Below are 24273 nucleotides of genomic sequence, written 5' to 3'. Positions count from 1 at the left end.
CATTGCTGTCTAATCTGTGTGTCTGTCTAAACTGACAATAATGTTTGTGTTTGTGTCATTATTTCAATCCTATTGAGAATTAAAGGGCATGTAGTGCCCTACCCCTAACCCTAGTGTTATACCTTCCCATGTGTTGCTGCTGCTGTACAAGTAATGGACCTGTCATTTTTCTTTGCATTGTTCTCATTTTGACAGCTTCTTACTCTTCTAAATGGAACATCTACTTCACTGTCTTTCACAGGCCTTTCCAAGATGTACCTTGAACTGCTACAGGTGCGTTTTCATGATTTCAATCATGCTAATATTTAACAAGCCAGGGGAAAAGGTAGAAAACTCATGTACTAATTTCTTTATTGATTGAGTGATTGATGTGTGTGAAAGGGCGCACACAGTGACTGATCACACTCCATTGCATTGGCAATCCCAGCTCACTGAGAAACACATGGCTCTTGTATTGACATGTTGTTTTGAGAAAGATTGGAACAAACCAGCTTTCTTTCATTTGGAATGAGACTGAATTAGTGGGGAGTCTGTGATGTAGGGAATTCAAGTCAATATACTGCTGTGACAATGGAATTCAGTGATAGTTTCAATACACATATTAAATAAAATGTTTACCTTGAAATATTATTAAAATGTATCCCATTTCGAATATAAAATTGTTAAAACAAATCCTACCCTAATGGATATACCTACATGCAAAATATACATGAAAAGTGACAGTGATATGACTGAATCAGAATCAAGGTTCATGAACATCTTCATATGAGAATCAAATAGAAAAAAAATGTGAGTTGCATAGTTTCAATTCTTTGAATAATTGAATGATGTTTTTGAATTCCTGAATACATTTAGAATAGAAGGTATCATCACTACATTACTAGATGACCCTGTAGTCACAACAAAATCAGTTGGTTTAAATAGACTAATATTGAATCCATACCTACATGTAACTGCGTGTTGTTATTGAGCTCAGTGTGTTTGTGTGCAGTTGAGCTCCTCCACAGGCCAGGTCCCATTTCATTGCCTTCACCCTCAGCACCTGCAGTAGGTCCCAGCTGCAGCAGTGCAGTCGCTGTGCAGTCCTGCTGAGGGAGGTTTTTGTATGGGTGTGTAGCACTGTGTGAACACATATCTACTGCTGGGGTTGTGTACACTCTGACAGTAGTAATCTCCTGCATCTTCAGCCTGGACTCCACTGATGGTCAGAGTGAAGTCAGTTCCAGATCCACTGCCACTGAAACGAGTTGGGATCCCAGACTGAAGGTAACTTGCAGCATAGATCAGGAGTTTGGGAGCTTCTCCAGGTTTCTGTTGGTACCAGGATAGGCAGTCACTGTTACTGTTGCAACTGTCCACTGCGCTGCTGACTTTACAGCTCAGAGCGACTGTGTCTCCAGGGAGAACAGATTTCACTGCTGGAGTCTGAGTCACAGTATACTGTCCACTGGATTCTGAAAATAATAGACAATGATATAGAAAATAATAGTAAATGAGTGAATTAAATAATGAAAATGTGTTACATTTCAGCATGTTTTCATTTCATCATTTTATTTTCCCCTTTTTACTTTTAACAGTTAAGTATTAAGAATTGTCCCAGAAAAATATATTTTTTTAAAAAAGTGGTTTTCTAAATGATTCTTACCCTGAGTGCAGATGACAAGTGCCCAGATGAAGATGCTGATAAAAGTCATTGTTGTTGTGGATTCTGCTGCCATGAAGGGCAGCTCTCAATCATGAAGTGTTAAACTCACAGGGCTATAAACACTCCCAGAGCACTGAAGCATGTGCTGCCAATGCAAAGTGTCTTTTCTATGCAAATTGTTTTCCTTGGCACAGCAGCCACTTCTAGTCAAGCAGTGCTCTTAAGATTAAACTCATTTTCAGCTGATGCAGTTTCTTTGCCTTTCAAAAAAAAAAACTGAAAAAAAGTTTTATCTTGCAAACAAAAAGAAAAAAATAACTTGTAGTTTTCTTTGTGTTGAGTTTGTACAAACACAGCTATTTCTCTCTCTTCTCCCTTCTCTCAAACAATTCATCTTAGCCACAGCTATGATTATGTAGCTTTGTTACACAGAGTAAATAATTATTAATTGTAAAATATTAAAATCAGAGCTGCAGGTTAACAGATCCATCAAAAACTTTGTGAAATCAAATCCATTCAAGAGGAAACATTTTGATTTTGCACATTGCTAATGTTGAGTGAAAAGTTTCCTTTTTTATTTCCTGTGAACCCCCTGAACTCCTGTCCCCTGTCTCTGAGGACCCCAGGTTAAGAACCACCGCTCTAGATTAAACAGCATCATTTTATTGCTCTCTCTCTCCCTCTTGTGGTCACAGAGTGTAGTGCAGTTTGTGTTGTTTGGTGTTTTTTTTTCATTTTAAGGTTGTAGAGAGATATTCTCATGCCATAAGAGACAGGCTCGACTGACTCAACTTACCATGAATATTTTCAAAGTATAAAGATCAGAAAAATTCCCCTAAAAGATGTATTGGCATCTTCATGAATTCAGCGTTTTAATTGGTTGAGAGTCTCTAATTGATTTATATTGTCCTTTGAGCCACTTTTGTGTGATTCAATGACCTAATAAAAGTTGAGTCACCCCAACAAGTTAAACCAGTTGCTTCCAGATTGTTTTAGTACATGCACTCCTTTTCCAGTCGGCTCCATAGCGTGGAACACTCCCTGTTTTTCACAGAACAGGACAGGTATAGAAGCCTCTCACCTGTTCTTAAGAGCGTGATTATGCACATTTGCTTGCAGTTTAAACAACGGCTCACAGGAAACCTGTCCCTGGAAGATGAACGGATGTGGTTTCAGCACCTGTTACATAGGATAGCTCGAGCCATAATACATTGAAAATTTGAGCTTCAGTAGCGATGCTTGTATAATCAACAAAGCACCTACACTTCACACGCGAATAACAAAACAAGAATACATCACCATACATGCAGAAAATTAACAACAATAAATAAGATGTGTTTATTTATTTCAATATTTATTGATTCCTTTATTTATTTGTTTATTTTGTGGTTGAATTGTGGTTTGTCACACTTGTACTTTGCTTGAACAAAAGTTATTGTATTTCTTGCTCTTATTGTATTACTTGTATTGTAACACTTGAAATGTATTTGCTTACGATTGTAAGTCGCCCTGGATAAGGGCGTCTGTTAAGAAATAAATAATAATAATAATAATAATAATATTAATAATAATAATAATAATAATAATAATAATAATAATAATAATAATAATAATTATTATTATTATTATTATTATTATTATTATTATTTAGGTATTTATTTATTTCGATATGTATTTATTAAAAAAATAAATGAATTAATAAATACATATTTAAATAAATTAATAAATGCCTGTGTATTTATTTATTTATTTGTTTATTTGTTTATTTTTAATTTTGGCATGGAATATCCTCCATAGTTGCTATGTGAGAAAAAATCCAGTTGGAGCTACAAGGATATTATTAGAAATATGTGGGGAAATAGCGCCCCCTGCCGAGCTGCAGAAAGAAAAGCTCACAGCAACTGGTAATACATACATACATACATACATACATACATACATACTGTGAGATGGCAGGGAGGGGGTTAAAACCTCTCTGCAGAAAAACACATGTGCGGAATGCACATTTGTTTTGTTTAATTGTTTAATTGTTTTTGTTTAATTGTTTTATTGATTAATCATTACCTGCACCTGGCTACTATTGAAAATTGGAGCCAGGTGCAGGGTTTAAAAGGAGAGCAGTCAGTCTGCTCTGGGCGGCTGCTGAAGAGGGTAGAAGCCCGGCTGTGCTGGTGTGTGGGTACAGCTGTAATTAAAAGAAAAGGTAGTGTGAAGCCTTTTTTGTGTGTGCTGTTTTGTTTGTTTGGTTTTTGTACAGGTAAACAGCTTAGCTGTCCTGTTTAGTTTAGGTTCCTGTTTTGTTTCAGTTAGTGCTCAAAGAGAGCTAGGTGTTTCTTTTGTTTATTTTGTTTTTGTGTTCATTAAAAATAGCGCAACCGCGCTTGCAAAATCCATTTGTGTGTGTTGGGTCAGTGCTTTTAAAGGGGCAATGAACCGCAGAGAGGTGCGAGTCTTTTACAATACATACATACATACATCCATACATAAATAAATATCGAAATGAATGAATTATTGTATATACGGTTCAGGTCCGGGCCGGCCGACTTGCTGCAATTGTATTTCTCCTTTGAAAGTCTCCCAGCTGTGCTTACACCACGTGACCGCTGTCTCCACATAAGGAAGACACTCCATGTGAGATTCTAGAGCTCCTTGCTGTGAGACTTTCTCTTGGAGTCGAAAGCAGTTCAATCAAGCTGGAAAGTGTGTTTCCCGCTCAGCTGCCGTGGTAACGGACGAGACGTCCTCGTGTACAGCGTGAGGTAAAACAATGACAGCGTCACCCTCATCATCAGCAGTCATCGTTAACAAGGCCTGCAGGGGGCGTTAAAGGCACAGTCTGCACAGCGTGGTGAGGCGTCCCAGTCCTTTGGCGTGTTATTCCTTTTATATATACTGAAGGCAATAAACTGCACTTGTAACACGCTGTCAGTGTATTAGTTTCTCTCTCTTCTTCTCTGCCAGCCGATTGGTTGTGTCTGGGGAGTCCTTATAAGGGCTGTAGAGCTGACAAATAAAACATTCAATCCTGTCACTGTGTGTGTGGTGATTTTACAAAATAATAACATTTACCAATCCTTACATTATCAAAAGCTCCAGTATTCTGACGACCGTTATGAAGCCATTATGGCACCAACTTAAACTCTGTAATGGTGTTTCTTAATGTGCCAGTACTGTGTCAGTTCCAAGCCAATTCAGATTGCCAGCACTGGGCTAATATTGGTCCAGTATTGGCCCATTTCAGACATGTTTACTGGGTACCAACTACCATCTATTTATTCATTTATTTATTGATTTATTTTTAATTCTGGCTTCGAATATCCTCCATAGGCTACAAGCTGTCTAACCTGTTCTTAAGAGCCTGAATATGCAAATGTGCCTGCGTTTGAAAGAATGTCTCACAGGAAGCCTGTCCCTGGACAATGTGGTTTCAGCACGTGTTACATAGAAGAGCTCCAGCGATAATAAACACATTGAAAACGTTTCAAATAAAAGCTAAATTGACGAGTGTCCCTGCAATGAGGAACCTGTATGGGAGGTACCATGGTGTAATGGTTAGCACTCTGAATCCAGTAATCAGGGTTCAAATCTTGGTGGAAGCTGCTTTTTTTACATTAGTCTTACAAAAAACTTTATACAGAGCTTTCACTTTACAATAACTAATGCTTTAAACTTTTACAGCTAGACCCACCGAAAAAATCAACTCTGGTGTGACTTGAACCCACAACCTCTGAAAATAAGTGAATCTAAAAGTGAATGCAGATTCCGATGTCTTGGGTGTGAAATGCATATTTTGAACGATTTTAGTTTAATTTGCAAAACTGTGCAGTACTTAATTTTGGAGTGGAGCATAGACAAGCCTGCAGATATTTCACTCGAGACACTTTAGTTTCACTACAGATATTCCAACCTGGCTAGGAATCGAACCCGGGCCACGGCAGTGCAAACGCCAAATCCTACACCACCAGAGAAGCAGGTTACTGACGTGAGCATTTGAGGTGGAATGAATTATTCACTGAGCAAAGGAGGAACAGGAATCCGGCTCAACATTCTCACTACATGAGCAGAGGTGCTCTGGCTCCCTCTTGTGGTCAAATTTATGAGTACACCTTATTCACTTGAACACAGAGCAGCTCCTGTGTTAGCTGTCACTGAATCTCTTTATTCCATGATTTGCTGTATTGATCTGGAGGCTCAGAGAGTGTTTCCTCTTTCTTTTCAGCTGTGTGTTTTGTGTTTAAACCTCAGAGCACTCTGGATATTTACTGACACCCTCCTCCCCTTTCCCAACTTGCTTTTTGCTCTTTCTTTTTGAATTAGGACTCTATAGAGTCCTTTTATGTAACTGTAACACACGCTAGGCAGGGCTTACACATAATTGAAATACATAATCACATTTGAAGTCGGTCTACTCCAGATTAGTGTAAGACACTGGAAAATAAAACAGTTACAGGTTATTTTATTCTGAAAGCAAATCAAGGATGGGATCAGAAAACCGGCCTCTTCCAATTAAAAAATAATCTTTTATTTTATTGCAGATAAAAAGAAATGGAATGTTAGCAGCAGATTAATACACAGCAGGAAACGTTCAGCACCAGAAGCACACTAAAGTGCGCCGTGCAATAAATACCTGTGAAAAATGATTTATTTAACATTGCAATCATTACAAATAAATACAAATATAAACAACGACCGCTCTGAAAACAACACACAACACAAAACACAGCAGTGCGCGCAGGCAGGGGATGTCGGAGAGCTGCATGCATCATTTTCTGCTGCAGATCAATCTGTAACCCCATTCAACATCATCTCCTGCTTTACCAGACAAGGAGCAGACAAAAGCCTCACAAGACTTGACTAGCTCCTTGCTTACAGTATATCACTCTGTGACCCTAGTCTGCTTGTTGACTGACAATGTCCTGTATGGTTGACAATGAAACACGGCTGACAATGAAGTCAGCGGTGTTTCGACTCAAAAGAGCCATCCTCAGTGTTTAAAAGAAACAAAGCAAACCCAGCCCTTAATATCGTTATTACCAATTAGTGAACATGATTCAAATGAATGAAATGCTTGAACTTTCAGCGTGAGTTTTAAATTTTGTAGCATTACTGATACACTTTATATAAATAGTTTTTTATTCATATTTATTTCACTATATTTATTTATTTTGTAGTTTCAATTAGAAAAATATTAAATTGCTTTGGAGACATGTAAAGAAATGAAAAAATATATGTTAATATTGAAATATGTTAATATGTGTTTTAAACCATAGATAGTTTTAAAACTTGTAACTCAATAGAAATATGTTGGATTGTAATATGCTATGTATGTATGTATGAATGCATGTATATATTTATTTATTTCCTTTAAGAGGAGTAAAGTGTCTGATTTAGTTTATTTTCAGTTTGTATTTAAGTATCAGAAAATTAACAATGTTCACCTTTATCTTTTCCTTACTAGAGATAAATCAAGAATTATATGTTCATTTTCATTTGAAACTAAATTAGTAAATATAAATCCAATGACAGCCCTTCAGCCTCTGCAATGTATTAGAATACATGAATAATCAAGATATTTACCAGATTGATCTTGTCTTTTATTTTGAGCCCTTGTTATTGAGCTCAGTGTGTTTGTGTGCAGTTGAGCTCCTCCACAGGCCGGGTCCCGTTTCATTGCCTTCACCCTCAGCACCTGCAGTAGGTCCCAGCTGCAGCAGTGCAGTCGCTGTGCAGTCCTGCTGAGGGAGGTTTTTGTACGGGTGTGTAGCACTGTGTGAACACAGCTCTACTGTTGAGGTAGTGGTAACTCTGACAGTAGTAATCTCCTGCATCTTCAGCCTGGACTCCACTGATGGTCAGAGTGAAGTCAGTCCCAGATCCACTGCCACTGAAACGAGTTGGGATCCCAGACTGAAGGGTACTTGCAGCATAGATCAGGAGTTTGGGAGCTTCTCCAGATTTCTGTTGGTACCAGGCTAGGTAGTTGCCATTACTATTGCTCAACACTGCGCTGCTGGTTTTACAGCTCAGAGTTACTGTGTCTCCTGGGAGAACAGATTTCACTGCTGGAGTCTGAGTCACAGTAACTTGTCCACTGGATTCTGAAAATAATAAATAATAATATAGAACATAAGTAATGATTGAATTAATTATGAAAACACATTAAATGGCAAGACTTTTTCTTTTCTTTTTTTGCCTGTTTTACTTTTGACTCTTTTGTAAATTATCCAACAAACAGATATTTTTTGTAAATGCATTTTTCAAAATGTTTTTTACCCTGAGTGCAGATGACAAGTGCCCAGATGAAGATGCTGATAAAAGTCATTGTTGTTGTGGATTCTGTTGCCATGAAGGGCAGCTCTCAATCATGAAGTGTTAAACTCACAGGGCTATAAACACTCCCAGAGCACTGAAGCATGTGCTGCCAATGCAAAGTGTCTTTTCTATGCAAATTGTCTTCCTTGGCACAGCAGCCACTTCTAGCCAAGCAGTGCTCTTAAGTTTAAACTCATTTTCAGCGGATGCAGTTTCTTTGCCTTTCAGAAAAACAGAAAAAACAAGTATCTCTATCAAGCACAAATAAAAATAAATAGCTTATAGTTTTCTTTGTGATGAGTTTGTACAAACACAGCTATTTCTCTCTCTTCTCCCTTCTCTCAGACAATTCATCTTAGCCACAGCTGTGATTATGTAGCTTTGTTACACAGTGTAAATAATTATTAATTGTAAAATATTAAAATCAGAGCTGCAGGTTAACAGATCCATCATTAACTTTGTGAAATCAAATCCACTCAAAAGGCAAACATTTTGATTTTGTACATTGCTAATGTTGAGTGAAATGTTTCCAGTTTTTTTCCTGTGGACCCCCTGGACTGTCTCTGAGGACCCCAGGTTAGGAACCACTGCTCTGGATTAAAGAGCATCAGTTTATTAGTCTCTCTCTCTCCCTCTTGTGGTCACAGAGTGTAGTGCAGTTACTTCTTGTTTGGTGTTTTGACAAAACATTGACGAGAGTCCCTGCAATGGGGTCCCGTATGGGTGGTTTCATGGTGTAATGGCTTGCACTCTGAATCCAGCGAGCTGAGTTCAAATCTCGGTGCATTCGTGTTATATTTGTCTCACAAAAACACTTTATACTCTGGTTTTGGTTTAAATAACTAATGTTTTAAAATCTGGTTTAGTGTCTTTCATAGTAACTAATATTAGTACATACACTACTGATACTGCAGATTCCTTCCTCGCACCGCAGTGGAGGAGCGATCTTCCTATGGATGTCAGGACTGCCCAGTCCCTGACCACCTTCCGGCGTCTCCTCAAGACTCACCTCTTCAGACAGGCCTGTAAAACTCAACTCCCCATTCTGGACAATATAGCACTCTGCCTTTAATGCACTTTAACTTGCACTTATCTGCGCTCTATTTTACTGTATTTAATTCTGCACTGAACCCAATCTGTAGTATCTTGTATTTCACTTGCACTCGTATCTAACCCTGATGTATCTATCAACACTGTTATCTGCTCTTGAGCTGCCCCGATATCAAATCGTACTGGGTTTTGTATTTGCTCTTATATATTCTGCAGTGTCGTGTCACGCACATGATCCCATGGTTGTACGGAGGCCGGTACTAAACCAGTACACAAGTTAATAGGTGCTGTCAAAAGCATGTTGTTGGAAATGTTAACTCGCTGCGCTGTCCGCTGCTTTCTGATGATGTAAAATATTCAGCAGCTTTCAAACCCCACGCGCGCAGCAGCAGCGGCTTTGGAATTGAGCGCGCGCATGAGAACGCATAGACATTCGAAACTGGCGCCATTTCGGATCTCGCGCAGTGTCTGCATCGCATCGAACACAGCGCTGAAAGAGCCAACATGGCGAACACGGGCATCCAGTCTCATAACCGCCTCGACAGGGAGGCCAGCCAATCAGGCTCACATGCTGGGGATAGAGTGTTTCTACAGCCAATAATACGCGATGACTCCAACCAGACCCGCCTTCTGCTGGTGACGCTTTCATTTCAGTGCAGGAAATAGAGAGGTTTGTTTTGTTCATGTGTGGAGAGGTGTCTGCAGTCAGTGATGATTTTACAACACGCTGTCTCCTGCTGTTTAAAGTATTTAGGCAGGGATGAAATGTTTTCTAATAATTAGTGGTTTTTGTGTTTGTTTATTACCTGCACGGAGTTCCGTGAAAAGGAAAGCATCCCTTTTCTGTGTTGAATTTCACACACAGAGCGGAGCGCGTCAGTCGCAGCTACAGACAAGTCGAGCTTTTCAATGAGATGATTTACTGAGAAACAAACGCGTTGAAGCTCCAGCAGAGCTCTGCGCGATTCTGAAAGAGAATGAAAGACTGAAGCTGAGATTGGAAATATCAGAGAGCGAGCTGAAAGCTGTGCGAGGGTGTATAAACGCTGCAGATGCAGACATTAAACAACCTTTAATATTTCAAGGTAAGATTGATTTTATTGTGTGGTATTGCTTGGTCAATCAAACACCTTAAACCACCTTCTATTGGAAAGATCGTGGTTAGAATTTCTCTTAAGACACGTTTTAAAGTGTTTGATTATAATAAGCGCAGCTCTGTCCTGATATTGGTTATAAAGAGTCAAATCGAGGCATTGTATTATTTTATATATTTAAATAGGTATTCTAGAAAGTACTGGATTGGTAAATCTTAACCAGTCTAATTTAGGAGGCTTCAATGGCATCCTTCTGGTAAAGTGATGTCTTGTATAGAGTCCCACTGAGACAGTCACAGACCATATTGCAGAGGGTTAGAATAATGATTTGTGATTTAATATCAACATACAGGCAGCAGCACATGGGGTTTCAGTGTTTGATTGAACTGTTTGACTGCGAATCTATTTTTAGATAAATGGTTTCATTGTATTCCACTCCAGTGCTGTTGAGTTTGTCTTTGGTACAGTCGCGGCTCATTCGCTGCTCGTTCTTGTGCTTTAGTCATGTTTCCTTCTTGTTCCACACACACACATTTACACGATCTTTCCAGACCTCACTGTGTGAATAAAGGGGAGGCAGCAGCACCCTGCCTGCACCAATCCGCTGTAAGATTTTGGACCCGAGTGGTTCCACAAGTTCAATTAAGGGTTGAAGTTGGAGGAAGTAAATACAACACAGTAAGGTGTCAACTGAATTGTATCATTTTATTGAGTCTCTAGATTGAGTCTCTAAATAAAGTACTTTGTTCAGCTGATGGTAAACAGAATTAGGAAACGATCGCTCATATTGCTTATAAACATTTACTAATCCAGGTTATTATTTAAGAGCAGAGATGAGTTTGCACAGGATACATACAATAGGGAGAGCCACACCATTACAAATGTATTTTAATACTACAAGGTATGTTATTGGATTTATATCTACAGGTCACCTGACATTGCACAAGTAAGCTTCCAGTGTTGTTGCTAATGATTATTGCACAGGTGGAGTTTGAACAGAAAACATATTGCTGCACTTTAAAAAGTTTGAGTTGTGTAAATCACGTGTTTAAATGAAACTGCTTTGAGAATAAGCAGGCTATCCTGCTGCAGTCGCTTGTCTGCTCATTGTATTTGACACATTGAAACTTCCATCCTGCGTTGACCGTTTCCTTCAAAACCGTTCTCACAATACAGTATCAGGTAACAAAAAGACATTCCTCAGACACTTTGCTAAGACTGCAAGTCTCCTGGCTTGGTTTCTAAGCATGTTTGCAGTAGAGAAATGGATGTTTGCATTAGAACAATGCAAAGGCAGAACGGCGGTCATGATGGTGATTGACAGGGAGGTAGAAGTGGATGCAATGCTCCAGTGTGAGGCTACAGGAGGTGAGAAAGACCAGCAGCACCGAGTCTTGTACAGGACGTAGAGTAAAAAGATGTTCATATGAAAATGCCTTTTCCTTCACTTTGTTCATAGGAACAAAAACACAGCGTTAACCGATAATTGCAATGTAGAATAACAGGAATGGTATCAATGCCATCATGTACCTAAACCACCAAACTATTATACCGGCTCAACCCTATACGAAATAACTGAGGAACAGTAACTTTAAATCCCTGATCAAAGCAACTAACAAACCTAGCTGGTAAGTAAGAGATCTAATTGTATACAGTTTTGTTTCCCGCAGATCCCAAAGAGAGCCACGCTATCCCTGAATCTGAAGCACAGGAAGGGCCAAAGATAGAAGCAGGAGTGCTGTGCAAGTCTAATGCAGGTTACAGAGCTGGCATGTGTTAAAGATGAAGAGGTCCCTCAACAGGAATGTGTTCCTATTAAAGAGGAATTCATAGAGCAGGAATGTGTCCCCATCGCAGAGGAACTTCCTCATGAAAATCATGTCTGTACACTTGAGGAGAACAACAAGCTGGGATCCAACCTGTGTGATGACTCTCCATCTGAATGTGAACTGGGATTTAGAGGTAATCCTACAAAACAAGCAGCATTGAGCTGCCTATTCATCCTGCAGAAACTGGTACTGAACACCAGCAGTGTGCTTGAGATTCATATTTTAACCAATGGGAGCTGCCCAACCACTATGTCAACAAGGACATCACTGTGCTTGCTTCTGAGGCACCTGCTAGATGTGCAGCCACTGCCACGCCTCTTTAGAATGCTGTGAGATCAGCGGTGTCCAATCACGCTCCTGGAGGCCATTCCACTCCACATTGAACAGGTTCAGTTATATAAAGTGATACTCCTGTGTCTGGATGGACACCCCTGTGTTAGATCTTTTCCTTTCCTCATTCCTGGTAGGCTGTTTGCAGTTCTGCTCCCACAGCTTTACAGAGCTGCAGGGATCACATGTCCCATCACTGGGTGATGCCAAATCCAGTTGGGTTCCTCAGCGTCACCAGAAGAAACATTTCAGTAGAGAATTTCTGTGGAGAATGTATGCAGCAGGATCAACAACATGAGTCTTATTTTATTTCTTACACTTTATGCAAATACAATATCATTTTTAAACGCTCATCTCACTGCAACTATCCCGAGGATTGTAATGTTTGCTCGCAATGCCACATTTCACTTTTGTGTGTCTCACAGTAAGCATTGCTGTGTTATTATTGTCACAGTACAGTAAGTATGTGTGTGGAGGTGTTCTGTACAGCAGACCAGCTCAACAGATAATTTCTATATTAATTATTAATTATCAAAAAACAAATTAAATATTAGATACATTGCAGTACTATCAAAATGCAGGTACTAAATAAGATTTTTCATGATGCTCTGTTGGCTCGATTTAAAATATTCCATTTTAAACATTAAAAAAAGCATGTTGTTTTTCATTTTCCACTTGGCTGACATGTTGACATCATTTTTGCTGTGACTGAAACTTGCGGGACACTAACTGGTGAATGAATCCACCTCATCTCAAGCAACCAATCACTGAACTGCTCATTCACTTGTGTTCAGAACAGTGCATGTGGAAGAATTCTGTACAATAACCTTTGTCTCTCTTCTCTTTCTTTCTTTAGCTTCTAAAGTAGATGAAGGAGAACACGACTCCACTCTATCACTCCAGTGCAAAAACGCTTCTAGAGGCAAACCACAGTGCAAGAAGCACAGAGAAACGACACCCCAAGAAGAAAATGTGAAGACATCGAGAACTCACTCAGTTACAATCCCTTCCTTACAAGACAGACACCCACTTACTGTGGAGAGTACAGCGACGGCACATTCTGTATGTTTTAACAATTCTGAAACCCAGGGCAACTTGAAGACCTTGCCTCATTCTATTAAAGGTGGGAAGAGTTCCTGTCAATTAGATGTTCCTAAAACTCACAAGGGAAATCCCACAGGAGGGACTCCGTGTTCCTGGGCTGATTGTGGGAAGAATTTCAATCATATATCACTGCTTAAAAGGCACCAGCGCATTCACACAGGAGAGAAACGTTATCACTGTGCTGTTTGTGGGAAGAGATTCAGTCAGTTAGGAAACCGCACAAGACACCATAACATTCACACATATGTGTAATCCTATCCCTGCACTTAGTGTGAAGAAGTTAAGTCAGTTGCAGGCTCTTACAGGACTTGAGAACATTCTCAGAAATGCAGACACTTGGGGACACCTAAACAACAGGAGTGCATTCGACTAAATACAGAAATATTAACTGAAAACAAAAGAATAAACTTGCTTGATAAATAGGGTCACCCCTAATCACAATCTGTTCAGATCAAAAACTCACCAAAATCTGTGTTCATCATGTTGTTGAGCATTCTGATTGTGTTACATCACATTAGTAATATATTAAATAGATTGTTATTATGGGTGCAAGTTTCTCTTTTTTTCCTCCTGCATTGCTCAGCCTCTTGCAGTGTGTTGTGTGGAATCTTCCCTGATACCATGGTGAATCTGCGGTACCTCAAGACGCAGCACAGTATACCATAGTTATCATGCGGGCAGCTTGAAGTGGAAAATCAATACTGTTTCCAGCAGGGTGCAGCAGAGAGCTTTTAGCACTTTCATGGGCTGAATACCATTGCTTCTTAACAAGGTGATTTCTGCTCCTGATGTGTTGAATACTCCCCTCTCTCTCTGGGGGACTCTATTAAACAAACAGCCACAAGGTATTTAGAAATCACAGCTTTATTACATCAGCTTAGATTCTCTCGTGTACCAGTTCTCTGTGCACGGAAACAACATTTTCATGAGCCATCTGCAAAAAACAGCACAATAACTTTACACATGGCTAATTTATATAGCAACCCCAACCTTTCCCCTTCATTTACATGACGTGTGAAAGCCGGGTTTTCTCAAGTAAAATAAACTGAGCGAATGGGAACCTGAAAAAGCATTTTGCACAAGACATTTTTATCAAGCAATTCCAGTGGTTTGCAGAAGTATTCACCCCCCTGCAAAGTTTTCACATTTTGTTGGCATGTGAGCATACTGCATGACGCTTTCAAATTAGACTTTACATGTAGAATCTACACAAACTACTCCACATTGATAAAGTTAAAGATCACAAAATTAGTGAAATAGTTTTAGCCTGTATGTTCTCAAAGTGGTTTAACTTGTAGATAATTACATTCAGGCATATAAAGACTTTCAAGCTGCAACTCACATAGTGAACCATCAAAGCAACCATGAAGTCCAAGGAGCTTTCGAAACAAGTCAGGGATAAAGTGGTAGAGAGGCACAGAGAAGGGTACAAGAACATTTCAAAGGCTCTGATTATCCCTCTCAGCACAGTGAAGGCCATCATTAAGAAGTGGAAGATGCATCATACCACCCAGACACTACCCAGATCAGGTCGCCCTCCCAAACTGAGCAGCTGGACAAGCAGGAAACTGGTTCGGGATGTCACTGAAGCCACCAATGACCTTGAGAGATCTGCAAAGTTCTGTGTCTAAGGTGGGGGTCAGCATTCACACATCAACAATAAGCCAGTCCCTCCACAAAGCTGGCCTGTATGGATGGGTGGCAAGAAAGAAGCCATTACTCAAAAAGCAATTGAACTACTGGTGACACATTTGCTTTTTATATTTCCATATTTCAGCACATGCATCAGTGATGTGATATCCATCAAAGTTCCTTTGAAATGCACAATCAGGTGTTCAGTGGGAGCAGTGGTCACGCTTCATTTGAAGTGCTGCTTGTTTAGTCTAGTAACTGTTAGCAACGAGCTCATTAAAACTATCAAACATTGTTCATTGTGTTCTTAATGGTTGGTTAATTAAAAAGTAACCTATTTATGTACTAATAATGTCATATTATTGGAATTGGGAGAGGTTTGTTTAAAGGAACTATTGAAGCTAGTACTGTAGTAATGTTTAGCAATGAGATCAGGTTTAGTTTTATTACCGTATACTCACTAGGAATTGACGCATGCGCTTATACTTGAGTATGTGCTGTTTTCTGTGCAGGTGCAGTTACTCCTTTGGTTTCATATAGAAGCTTATGCACCTGCATTTGAGTGTAATGCAAGGTGTGGAGGCTCACATGTTCATATATTGCACTACAAGTTAAACACCATATTTATTCTTTCTCTTTGAATTCCAAATGTTGTAAGACGGATAAGGGTGTCTGCTAAGAAATAAATAAATAATAATCTTTTTAGCTTGTAATAATATAATAATAATATCTTTATTTTAATATAGCACCTTTCATAGTGGACCACCATCTCACAGTGCTTTACAGAGGTAGGCTGTGAACTGTGCATTATATGCAGAGTCACTTACAATAGGGCATTGATTTAATAATATAAGAAAAGTTATGAACAAAATCAGGGAATTTAATGCATCAATACTTTTCTAGTAGCTGACTGATCCCTGACTTTCATCGAGTTGGCTTTTAAAGACATCCTAATGACTCTGCAGCAGCACCATTCTATTGACCCATTTCAAACACTCCCAACTCTGTGAGAAGTGTCTTCTCTAATCCTTCTTTGTTCCAGGCTAAATAGATTCAGTTCCCTTGTCTGTTGATTGTTTGTTAACTCCACTGCAAGGGATGTTGCCTAGTTGGAGGAGCACGTCAACCCGAGCCCTTTTTGACTCTGGGTGTAATAATAAATGTGTCAATTAGCAGACGCTGTTATCCAAAGCAACTACACAGACTAGGGAATGAACTATACACCAACAATTTCTGCTGCAGAGTCACTTCCAATAGGACCTCGGTTTTACATCTCATCCGAAGGACGGAGCAAATGGAGGTTAAGTAACTTACTGTGAGAAGATGTGTCTCCTAACCTCTGTCCTAAGTCTGTCTCCACTCAGTTTATAACTGTGTACTCTAGTCCTGGTCTCTCTACTGTGCTTGAAAGAGTGACTACAGTTAACTCCATCTTTTTAAAAGCTTTTTAGTCTCCTCTAGTCTTTTTTTTGTTCCAGACTGAATTGATTTAGTTCCCTCAACTGTTCTCTCAGCATATTTAGGGTTGGTTGAGTGTACAAGGAAAACAACTGACTCTGGAGAGGAGTTACCAATCAATGCCAGCACACTGGAGATCCAGAATTCAGAACACAGAACCAGGGAGGACATTTGGCCCATCAGTGCAGCAGCTGATTGATCTCAAACCTGTTAAGTCGGGTCTTAAAGGATCCCAGTCCTAACAACATGACTTGGTAACCCATTCCATCCCCTCACCACACTCTATGAGAAGGTGTCTACTACCCTCTGTCCTATGGCTATCCACACTTAATTTCCAACAGTGCCCTCTGACCCTGGTGTCAGTGCTATGCTTGAGGTATTAGTTTGGGTTAACTTTGTCAACACCTTTCAAGTTTTTAAAGACTTCAGTCAAGTCCGCCTAATTGTTCTGTGTTCAAGCTAAACAAATTCAGTACCCTCTTCACAGCTCGTTCCTTTAAGCCCCGGGATTAGTCTTCACCTTTATGATTGCATCCCTGTTGCTGGTAGAAATGAGTCTATCACAACACCAAGGTCTTTCTCTCACACCCACTGTGTATTTCAATCCTACTTTTTTCCTTCTAAAAAGAGACTTGGTAATACATTTGTGAAATGTTTCAATAAGAAACATGCACTCCACACCGTACAGCAGCTGACTGATTTGCTAATGAAAGAAGCAGCTCAACCACAACACCTGGTATAATGAACATGTTTGTGAGCCAGGTGTTTGCAGTACTGTACTGTAGATATGAAATTCCAGAGAATGCTTCATTTTGCATGACTGATAACTAATTATTCTATTGCCTTTAATACTGTATATGGGGCCACCTGTCTGCACCTGCTGATCCCAGCACTGATCCTGCTCTGTGTTAAGAGAACAATGGAGATCACTGACACTGTGTCAATAGATTTGGATCATAGGGTATAGAGGAAATAGTTTTCAAGTGAAGTATGGAAATTTTGAAGAGGAGGGCATCACACAGTATCACAGTGTAGAGAAAGAAAGTGTCCTTGATGAGGGTTTAGTGGTGAAGGAGTGCATTTGCCTGGGAGAGGGTATAAAACAGAGCAGGGTGGAGGGACCAGAGCAGGTGAAGAGTGGAAAAGCAGCATCAGCACCTTGTCAAGATGAAAGCCTGGACTACAAGAGCCATTCTCCTCTTGGTCCTGACAGCATGTCTTCTGTCAGGGGCTGGTAAGACTGCCTTTCTCCTGAGTAACATGGGGAGGGAGGGAGGGATTGCATTGATTGCCTTCAACCTAAAATAAATGGGGGAAGAGATGGCATTGACTGACTTTCATCAGAATAACAGAAGGGTAGGGAGATAGCAGACAGTCTTCCATGAGATAACATAGTGGAGAAGGCAGGCTTTTCCTCAATGCTGCATCATTGAATAATCAACTTACCATAAGAATATCCTTCTTTGTTCTTAATTTGTACATTGCCATTTAAAAGAATGATTCCACCCCCTCCATTTCCTCTGTGTGCAGATGCAAGGAGCCTCCTTGAGCTGGGAGATGATGATTACCAGGCCAGCAAGAGAGAACTGGGTAAGATCCATTCTTCCAGAACTCAGTCCTATATTCTCAACACAGAGGTTTGTCTACTTGTCTTGGGGATTGATTTGATGAGCCTGTACTCCACTAGAATAAGAAACAGCATTTAGAGAACTTGAAAACTCCCATGTGTTGCATCAACCACCTCCCACCATGGGGACCCCTTATTAAGAGGCTGCTTCAGACCAGAAGGATTCCCTGGTACTGTAAAATGCAGCTGTGGCTTATCCACGTGAATAGCCAAATCAACTCGTCGTTTCTTATCATTTATAAGAACATTAGAAATGAAACAGTCATCAACAGTAAATATTTAAATATATTGGGGGGGGGGGGGAAACAAATCAAGGTTTGCATTTGAAATTTCCCTTCGAGTCGATCTTGCCTCCTGCTCATCTCTTCAATAAACCATTGCAGGGTGTGTATAAAATACACTGAGATTTTAAAATGTTCATTCAGTTTGATTTACCTTTTTCACAAAATATACACATCCTTGAAACATATAGACCTGCTCTTTCATTTATTGTGCTAATATTCAAACCACTTTTTATACAGCAGATTTAATATAATAATTTATTTAAGAGATATTAAAAATGCAAACTGTTTACTGCAAGTTGATTTATTACAATTCCTTGCCTTATATAATATGTGGCACTTTAAAGTGGTTTATTTATATAATATTAATTCAACTATTCTACACTGTTGCAGTTATTAACAAAAGTGCAGAATTGTATGACCATAATTACATGTTTTCAGTACAGATACAAAAATCTTAATAAAATTTTAAAAAATCCCAGTTTTCCTAATCGGTCCGTTTGCATTCTCCATTCCATGCTGTCATTCCTTTCATAGCACTGGATACAACACAGGACTGCTCTCATTAAAAATGTAACCACAGCCTGTGTTTACAGATCTCAGCAACACTTTGGAAGATTCAGAGGAGCAGGAAGGAGCACTGGAGAACAAGGGAGCGCTGGGTAAGGAATGAAAGAAAGAAAGAAAGAAAGAAAGAAAGAAAGAAAGAAAGAGAGAGAAAGAAAGAAAGAGAGAAATAAAGAAAGAAAGAAAGAGAGAGAGAAAGAAAGAAAGAAAGAGATAGAGAGAAAGAAAGAGAAAGAAAGAAAGAAAGAGAAAGAAAGAGAGAAAGAAAGAAAGAGCAAAAGAGAGAGAAAGAAAGAAAGAGAGAAAGAAAGAGAGAAAGAAAGAAAGAGAGAAAGAAAGAAAGAAAGAGAGAGAGAGAAAGAAAGAGAAAGAAAGAAAGAGAAAGAAAGAAAGAAAGAAAGAAAGAGCAAAAGAGAGAGAAAGAGAGAAAGAAACAAACAAAGAAAGAAAGAGAGAAAGAAAGAAAGAGAGAAAGAAAGAGAGAAAGAAAGAAAGAAAGAAAGAAAGAAAGAAAGAAAGAAAGAAAGAAATAGCAAAAGAGAGAGAGAGAAAGAAAGAAAGAAAGAAAGAAAGAAAGAAAGAAAGAAAGAAAGAAAGAAAGAAAGGCTTTTAAGATCCTTTATTTAACATTCCAAAAAAATCCATTAAAACTCAATAAAGGTAAAACATAACAAAATTAAGATTTAGCAATATTAAAAAATCCTAAAATACATCATGTTCTCCTTAAAAATAGATTTTACCAATATAAAAGGATCATAAAAAATCAATTAAAAAAACACAGTGTTTTCTTTCTGTTAAAAACAGATTAAAGCCAAAATTAATAAAAACACTGTAAAACAATAAAAAATAAAATTAAAACTAGAACAAAAACTGGAGCTCCCCCTCCTCACTCACAGCACACAAGGCGTCTCCCACACACCACCTCTCCTGGAACTCCTCCGGGTTATTATTTAGTTTAAAAAATTCAAAATCCACTCTTATCCGGCTGACCACCAAAACCCTGAACTGCAACACAACATCAGTCAGCCCGGCGCCAGAAATACTGTTCTTTCTGGATTTTAAAATGGCCAATTTTGCCTGACCCATTATAAAATTAATTAAAACACACCTGTTTCTCTTTTTAAAACTGTAGGGAACCCCAAAGATAAAAAGCTCTTTTGTGAACTCCTCGCCTAGGCCCTGCAGGAGCTCCTGTAGGAGATGGAAGAGTGGTCCTAGCCTGACACACTCACTATACATGTGAAACACTGTTTCCTCTGCAGAGCAGAAACAGCACTCTGAGCTAATGCTAGCATCAACTCTGTGGAGAAACCTGCCGGTGGACACAATACAGTGCAGGATCCTCCACTGCAGGTCCCCCGCTCTCTTGGTGAGGGGCAGTTTATACAGTACCCTCCATACTGGCCTGCACCCCTCCTTTACCTCCAGACATGCCCTCCATCTTGAATCCACCAACCCCCTCAACTGGTGGGAATGTGATGCCTTCACACAAATTTGGTAGATCTTCTTACTCTCTGCTGTATGAAGAGTTAGATCTTTAACTGTGTCTAGGTTTAATAACATTCCCTCATTTCCTACACCCTCCTCTCCTTCACCTACTGCTGGACACACTAGCAGCCCTGGAAAGATGAAGTCGTGTCTCTGCCCTGTGCCGCTGGACATCTCCTCTCTCACAGCCTCCCTGAGCTCGGGGGAAAGACAACTTCTCAGTTCACTGACCATTTTCTCTGCCAGTCTCTCAGAGTGCCAGCCCAGCCGCCCAGCCAGCTGTGTAGCAGTCAGCCAGCAGGAGAGCTCAAAGTTGATAAGATGTCTCAGCCTGGTCACTCCTACCCTCACAAAGCTGGCACAGAGCGTCATTGACTGAAAGAAACGTACAGGGAAGAGCGGATTGAAAAATAGGGGCTCCTCCAACAGGATCCTGCCTGTCAGGGACCCCTCATCTCTCGCCACCCTCACTGCCCTCCAGGCATCTAAAACACTCAAGTAAAAAGAAGAGAGACCTACTTTAGCTAGTCTGGCACTCTCAATTAAAAACGGGTGTTTGTCTATCCACAGCCCCCCTACTCTGCTGAGGAAAAAACAAGCTAGCCTCTTCCAATGAGCCTCCTCCCCAGCGTACAGGAGCCTCTGAACCACCTGCAGTCTGAAGGCTGCCACCCTGCTGGCAATGCAGACCAACCCCTGCCCCCCTTCATCAGTGGGGAGATACAGGACCGCTGGCCTCAGCCAATGTCTCCCGCTCCAGAAAAACTCCAGCAGTATTCTTTGGATCTCCTGCACCATGCCCCGGGGAGGGTCCAGACACACCAGCCTGTGCCACAGCATGGAGGCCACCAGATTATTAATCACCAGGACCCTTCCCCTAAAGGACAGCTGGGCCAGCAGTCCCCTCCATCTCTGCAGCCGCCCCCTCACCCTGTCCACTAGGCCCTCCCAATTTTTCTGCATATATATCTCCACTCCAAAAAACACCCCCAGCACTTTTATACCTGTCCTGTCCCATCTCAGCGCCTCAGGCAGGACAGGGGGGGTGCAATCATGCCAACTGCCTGACAGGAAGGTGTCACACTTTGCCCAGTTAACTCTTGCTGTAGAGGCTCCTTGGAATGTGTGCAGGCTCTGCTGTAGTGCCTTGATGTCTCCGTCACTGCACACAAACACGTTCACATCGTCTGCATAAGCGGACACCTTCACTGCGACAGAGGAGGGTGAGGAGGGCACTGCCCAGCCAACCAGCCGGCCCCTCAGCAGGTGCAGCAGGGGCTCTATGGCCAGTGAATAAAGCATTCCAGACAGGGAGCAGCCCTGCCTAATACCCCTGCACACTGGGAAGGGCTGACTCAGCCCATTGTTAATCTTTAAAATGCTAAAAACATTCCAATATAAAAGCTGGATATAAGGGTTTTAAAAAGGTATGTGTGGTCGACCCTGTCAAACGCTTTCTCCTGATCTAAAGAAACCAGCCCAACATTCAAATCACATGTCTTAGCCATTGATAAAAAGTCTCGAATTAAAAACAAATTATCAAAAATGGAACGTCCCGGTATGCAGTAAGTTTGGTCCGTGTGTATTACAGCTCCTATACACATTTTTAGTCTATTTGCCAGACATTTTGAAATAATTTTAAAATCAGAACATAAAAGCGAAACAGGTCTCCAGTTTTTGAGTAAACACAGGTCTCCTTTCTTCGGCAGTAGTGTGATTACTGCCCTCCTGCAGCTGAGGGGCAGTTCTTTATCTCGGAGGCTCTCTCCCAGCACCTGCAAAAAGTCCTCACCAATCACAGTCCAGAAATTTTAAAAAAATTCAGTGGGCAGTCCATCAATGCCATGAGCTTTTCCATTTGAAAGCTGTGTAACAGCAGTGGTCAGCTCCTGATATGTTAGTGGCTTGTCTAATTGGTTCTGTTCTTCCTCGCTCAGGGTGGGCAAATCCTGGAGCAGCAGGTCTGTATCCTTCTGCTCACAAGGCTCTTTGCTGTATAGTTCAGAATAGAATTTTACTGCCTCCCTGGTGATCTCCTCCCGGCTGTACAGCTCCCTGCCGCAAGGCGTCCGGACGCAGTGCATCTTCCGGCTGTCTGCTCTCCTCCTCTCCAAGCCAAAAAAGAAACTGGAGGGGGTGTCCATGTCTTTAAGCTCCATGAAGCGAGAGCGCACCAGCGCCCCCTTCACTCTTTCCTTCAGCAGGCTACCCAGCATGTGTTTCAGCTCCCTCAGCGTTTGCATGGTCTGCTCCTGGTGGTCTGTGTCCAGGCTGCTCTGTAACTGGAGAATTTTCAACTCCAGCTCTCTCACTGCAGCGTTCAGTGACCCGGTTGAATTGAGTGTGTACTGCTGGCAAAAGATTTTAATCTGCGTTTTGCCAATGTCCCACCACTGCCTAATATTTTTATAATTCGTTTTTTCTTTTTTCCAAATGTTCCAAAAATCATTAAATTGTTTTACAAAAAGTGTGTCCTGTAATAGCTTTAAATTAAAATGCCAGTAGGAGGTGCTGTGAGAGTCAGTGGTGAGTATTACTGTAACTAACAGGCAGTGGTGGTCAGAGAGGCTACTGGGGATGATATTGGCTTTAATGAATTTATTCAAATGTGTGTGTGATGTGTAGAAGCGATCTAACCTGGCTCTATATATTTGTTGTGCGCGACAATGAGACCAGGTGTACTGTCTTGCATTGGGGTGCAGACACCTCCAGACATCAACCAGGCCACTGAACTGAAAAACTGCAGCTAATTCACTGGAGGATTGGGGATTGGGTTCCTCATTATTTCTATCCATTGTAAAATCAATAGTGCAGTTAAAATCTCCTCCCACCACCACCACATCATCATTATCAATATTTAAAAGAGCTTGCTTTAATTTATTAAAAATTAAAATGTGTTCCCTTCCTTTATTTGGTGCATAAATATTAATAAAAACAAATACAGTACCACCCAACCTTGCTCTCACTTTTAATAACCTCCCCTTTTCAATTTCTTCAATATCTAAAATTGCCACACAGGCATTACATAAATATTACAGATATGTTTCGTAGACACAAAAGTTGTAACATAATTGAGTACATTTGTAAACTATCCGCCAGAAACAGACATTATCTCACATTATCTCTAGTTTCAAACGCATTATCACAGGCGGCACAATTACGACATGGAAAAAATCCAGTATATTTCTCCAGTACACCCAGATCTCAGTCAGCCCTTAAAAAAACACTGTCCGTGTTCATTTCTGTGTATATGACATTGTCTATACACAATACCTGTCATGTAAGCCTATTGGTATCAAACCGATCACAATTAATGTGATCCGTGTTTTCAGTCAGATTGATAGTTTTAATCAATCATCGAAAAAGCAGTAGTGCTTTGCAACTGTAGGTCGTCTTGCGTACCTTTTGGTAAGATACCCACTCAGAACGTGTCCGCTTCCTCCAGCCCCCTAAGGAACACTGGAGCGGTCATCAATAACAGGGAGCAGTTGGCCAAAAAACAACACTCGCTGTCTCCACGCTCAAAAACGAACACTCTCACTCTTCCTCGTGGATAGCGAGTCCAAACAATTTATAAACGCATTTCGCTGGCAAATCACTATAGAAATGATCCCTGAAAGTATTGTTTTATGGGCAAGTGGCCGACCGTCTCCCTCCAACTCTGAGTGGCACCGGTAGCTGTGCCGCTGACAAATAAACAGGAGCTTTCATATAATGCAATTGCTGTTGCCCAGTGAGGTGTTACAACAACATTTCAAACTCATTCCAAACTGCAGGCGGTTAAAAGCTTAATTGGGTTCAAGTTTCTCGTATGATTTAAAAAGTAGGAGCCAGTTGCCTCATTTGCATTGTCTGC

The 24273-nt window shown here is 40.5% G+C and overlaps 1 non-coding gene and 1 gene segment (V, D, J or C); both read right to left on the bottom strand.

The window, feature by feature from the left end:
* Positions 1 to 1050: 1050 nt before the first annotated feature.
* On the bottom strand, positions 1051 to 1720 carry LOC131703001 (immunoglobulin kappa variable 3-15-like; the record flags this gene model as incomplete). The annotated part of the segment is given in 2 exon segments: positions 1051 to 1454; positions 1646 to 1720. Coding segments are annotated over 2 exon segments (477 nt in total), but the record flags the coding sequence as incomplete, so codon positions are not given.
* Positions 1721 to 23833: 22113 nt separating this feature from the next.
* Positions 23834 to 24046, bottom strand: LOC131703323 (small nucleolar RNA U3). The gene has a single exon (XR_009309788.1). It is a non-coding gene; the product is annotated as a small nucleolar RNA U3 (small nucleolar RNA).
* Positions 24047 to 24273: the final 227 nt, after the last annotated feature.

Source organism: Acipenser ruthenus, chromosome 32 (genome assembly GCF_902713425.1).
Source record: "Acipenser ruthenus chromosome 32, fAciRut3.2 maternal haplotype, whole genome shotgun sequence".
NCBI classification, from domain to species: domain Eukaryota; kingdom Metazoa; phylum Chordata; class Actinopteri; order Acipenseriformes; family Acipenseridae; genus Acipenser; species Acipenser ruthenus.
This window is presented reverse-complemented; position numbering and strand designations above follow the sequence as displayed.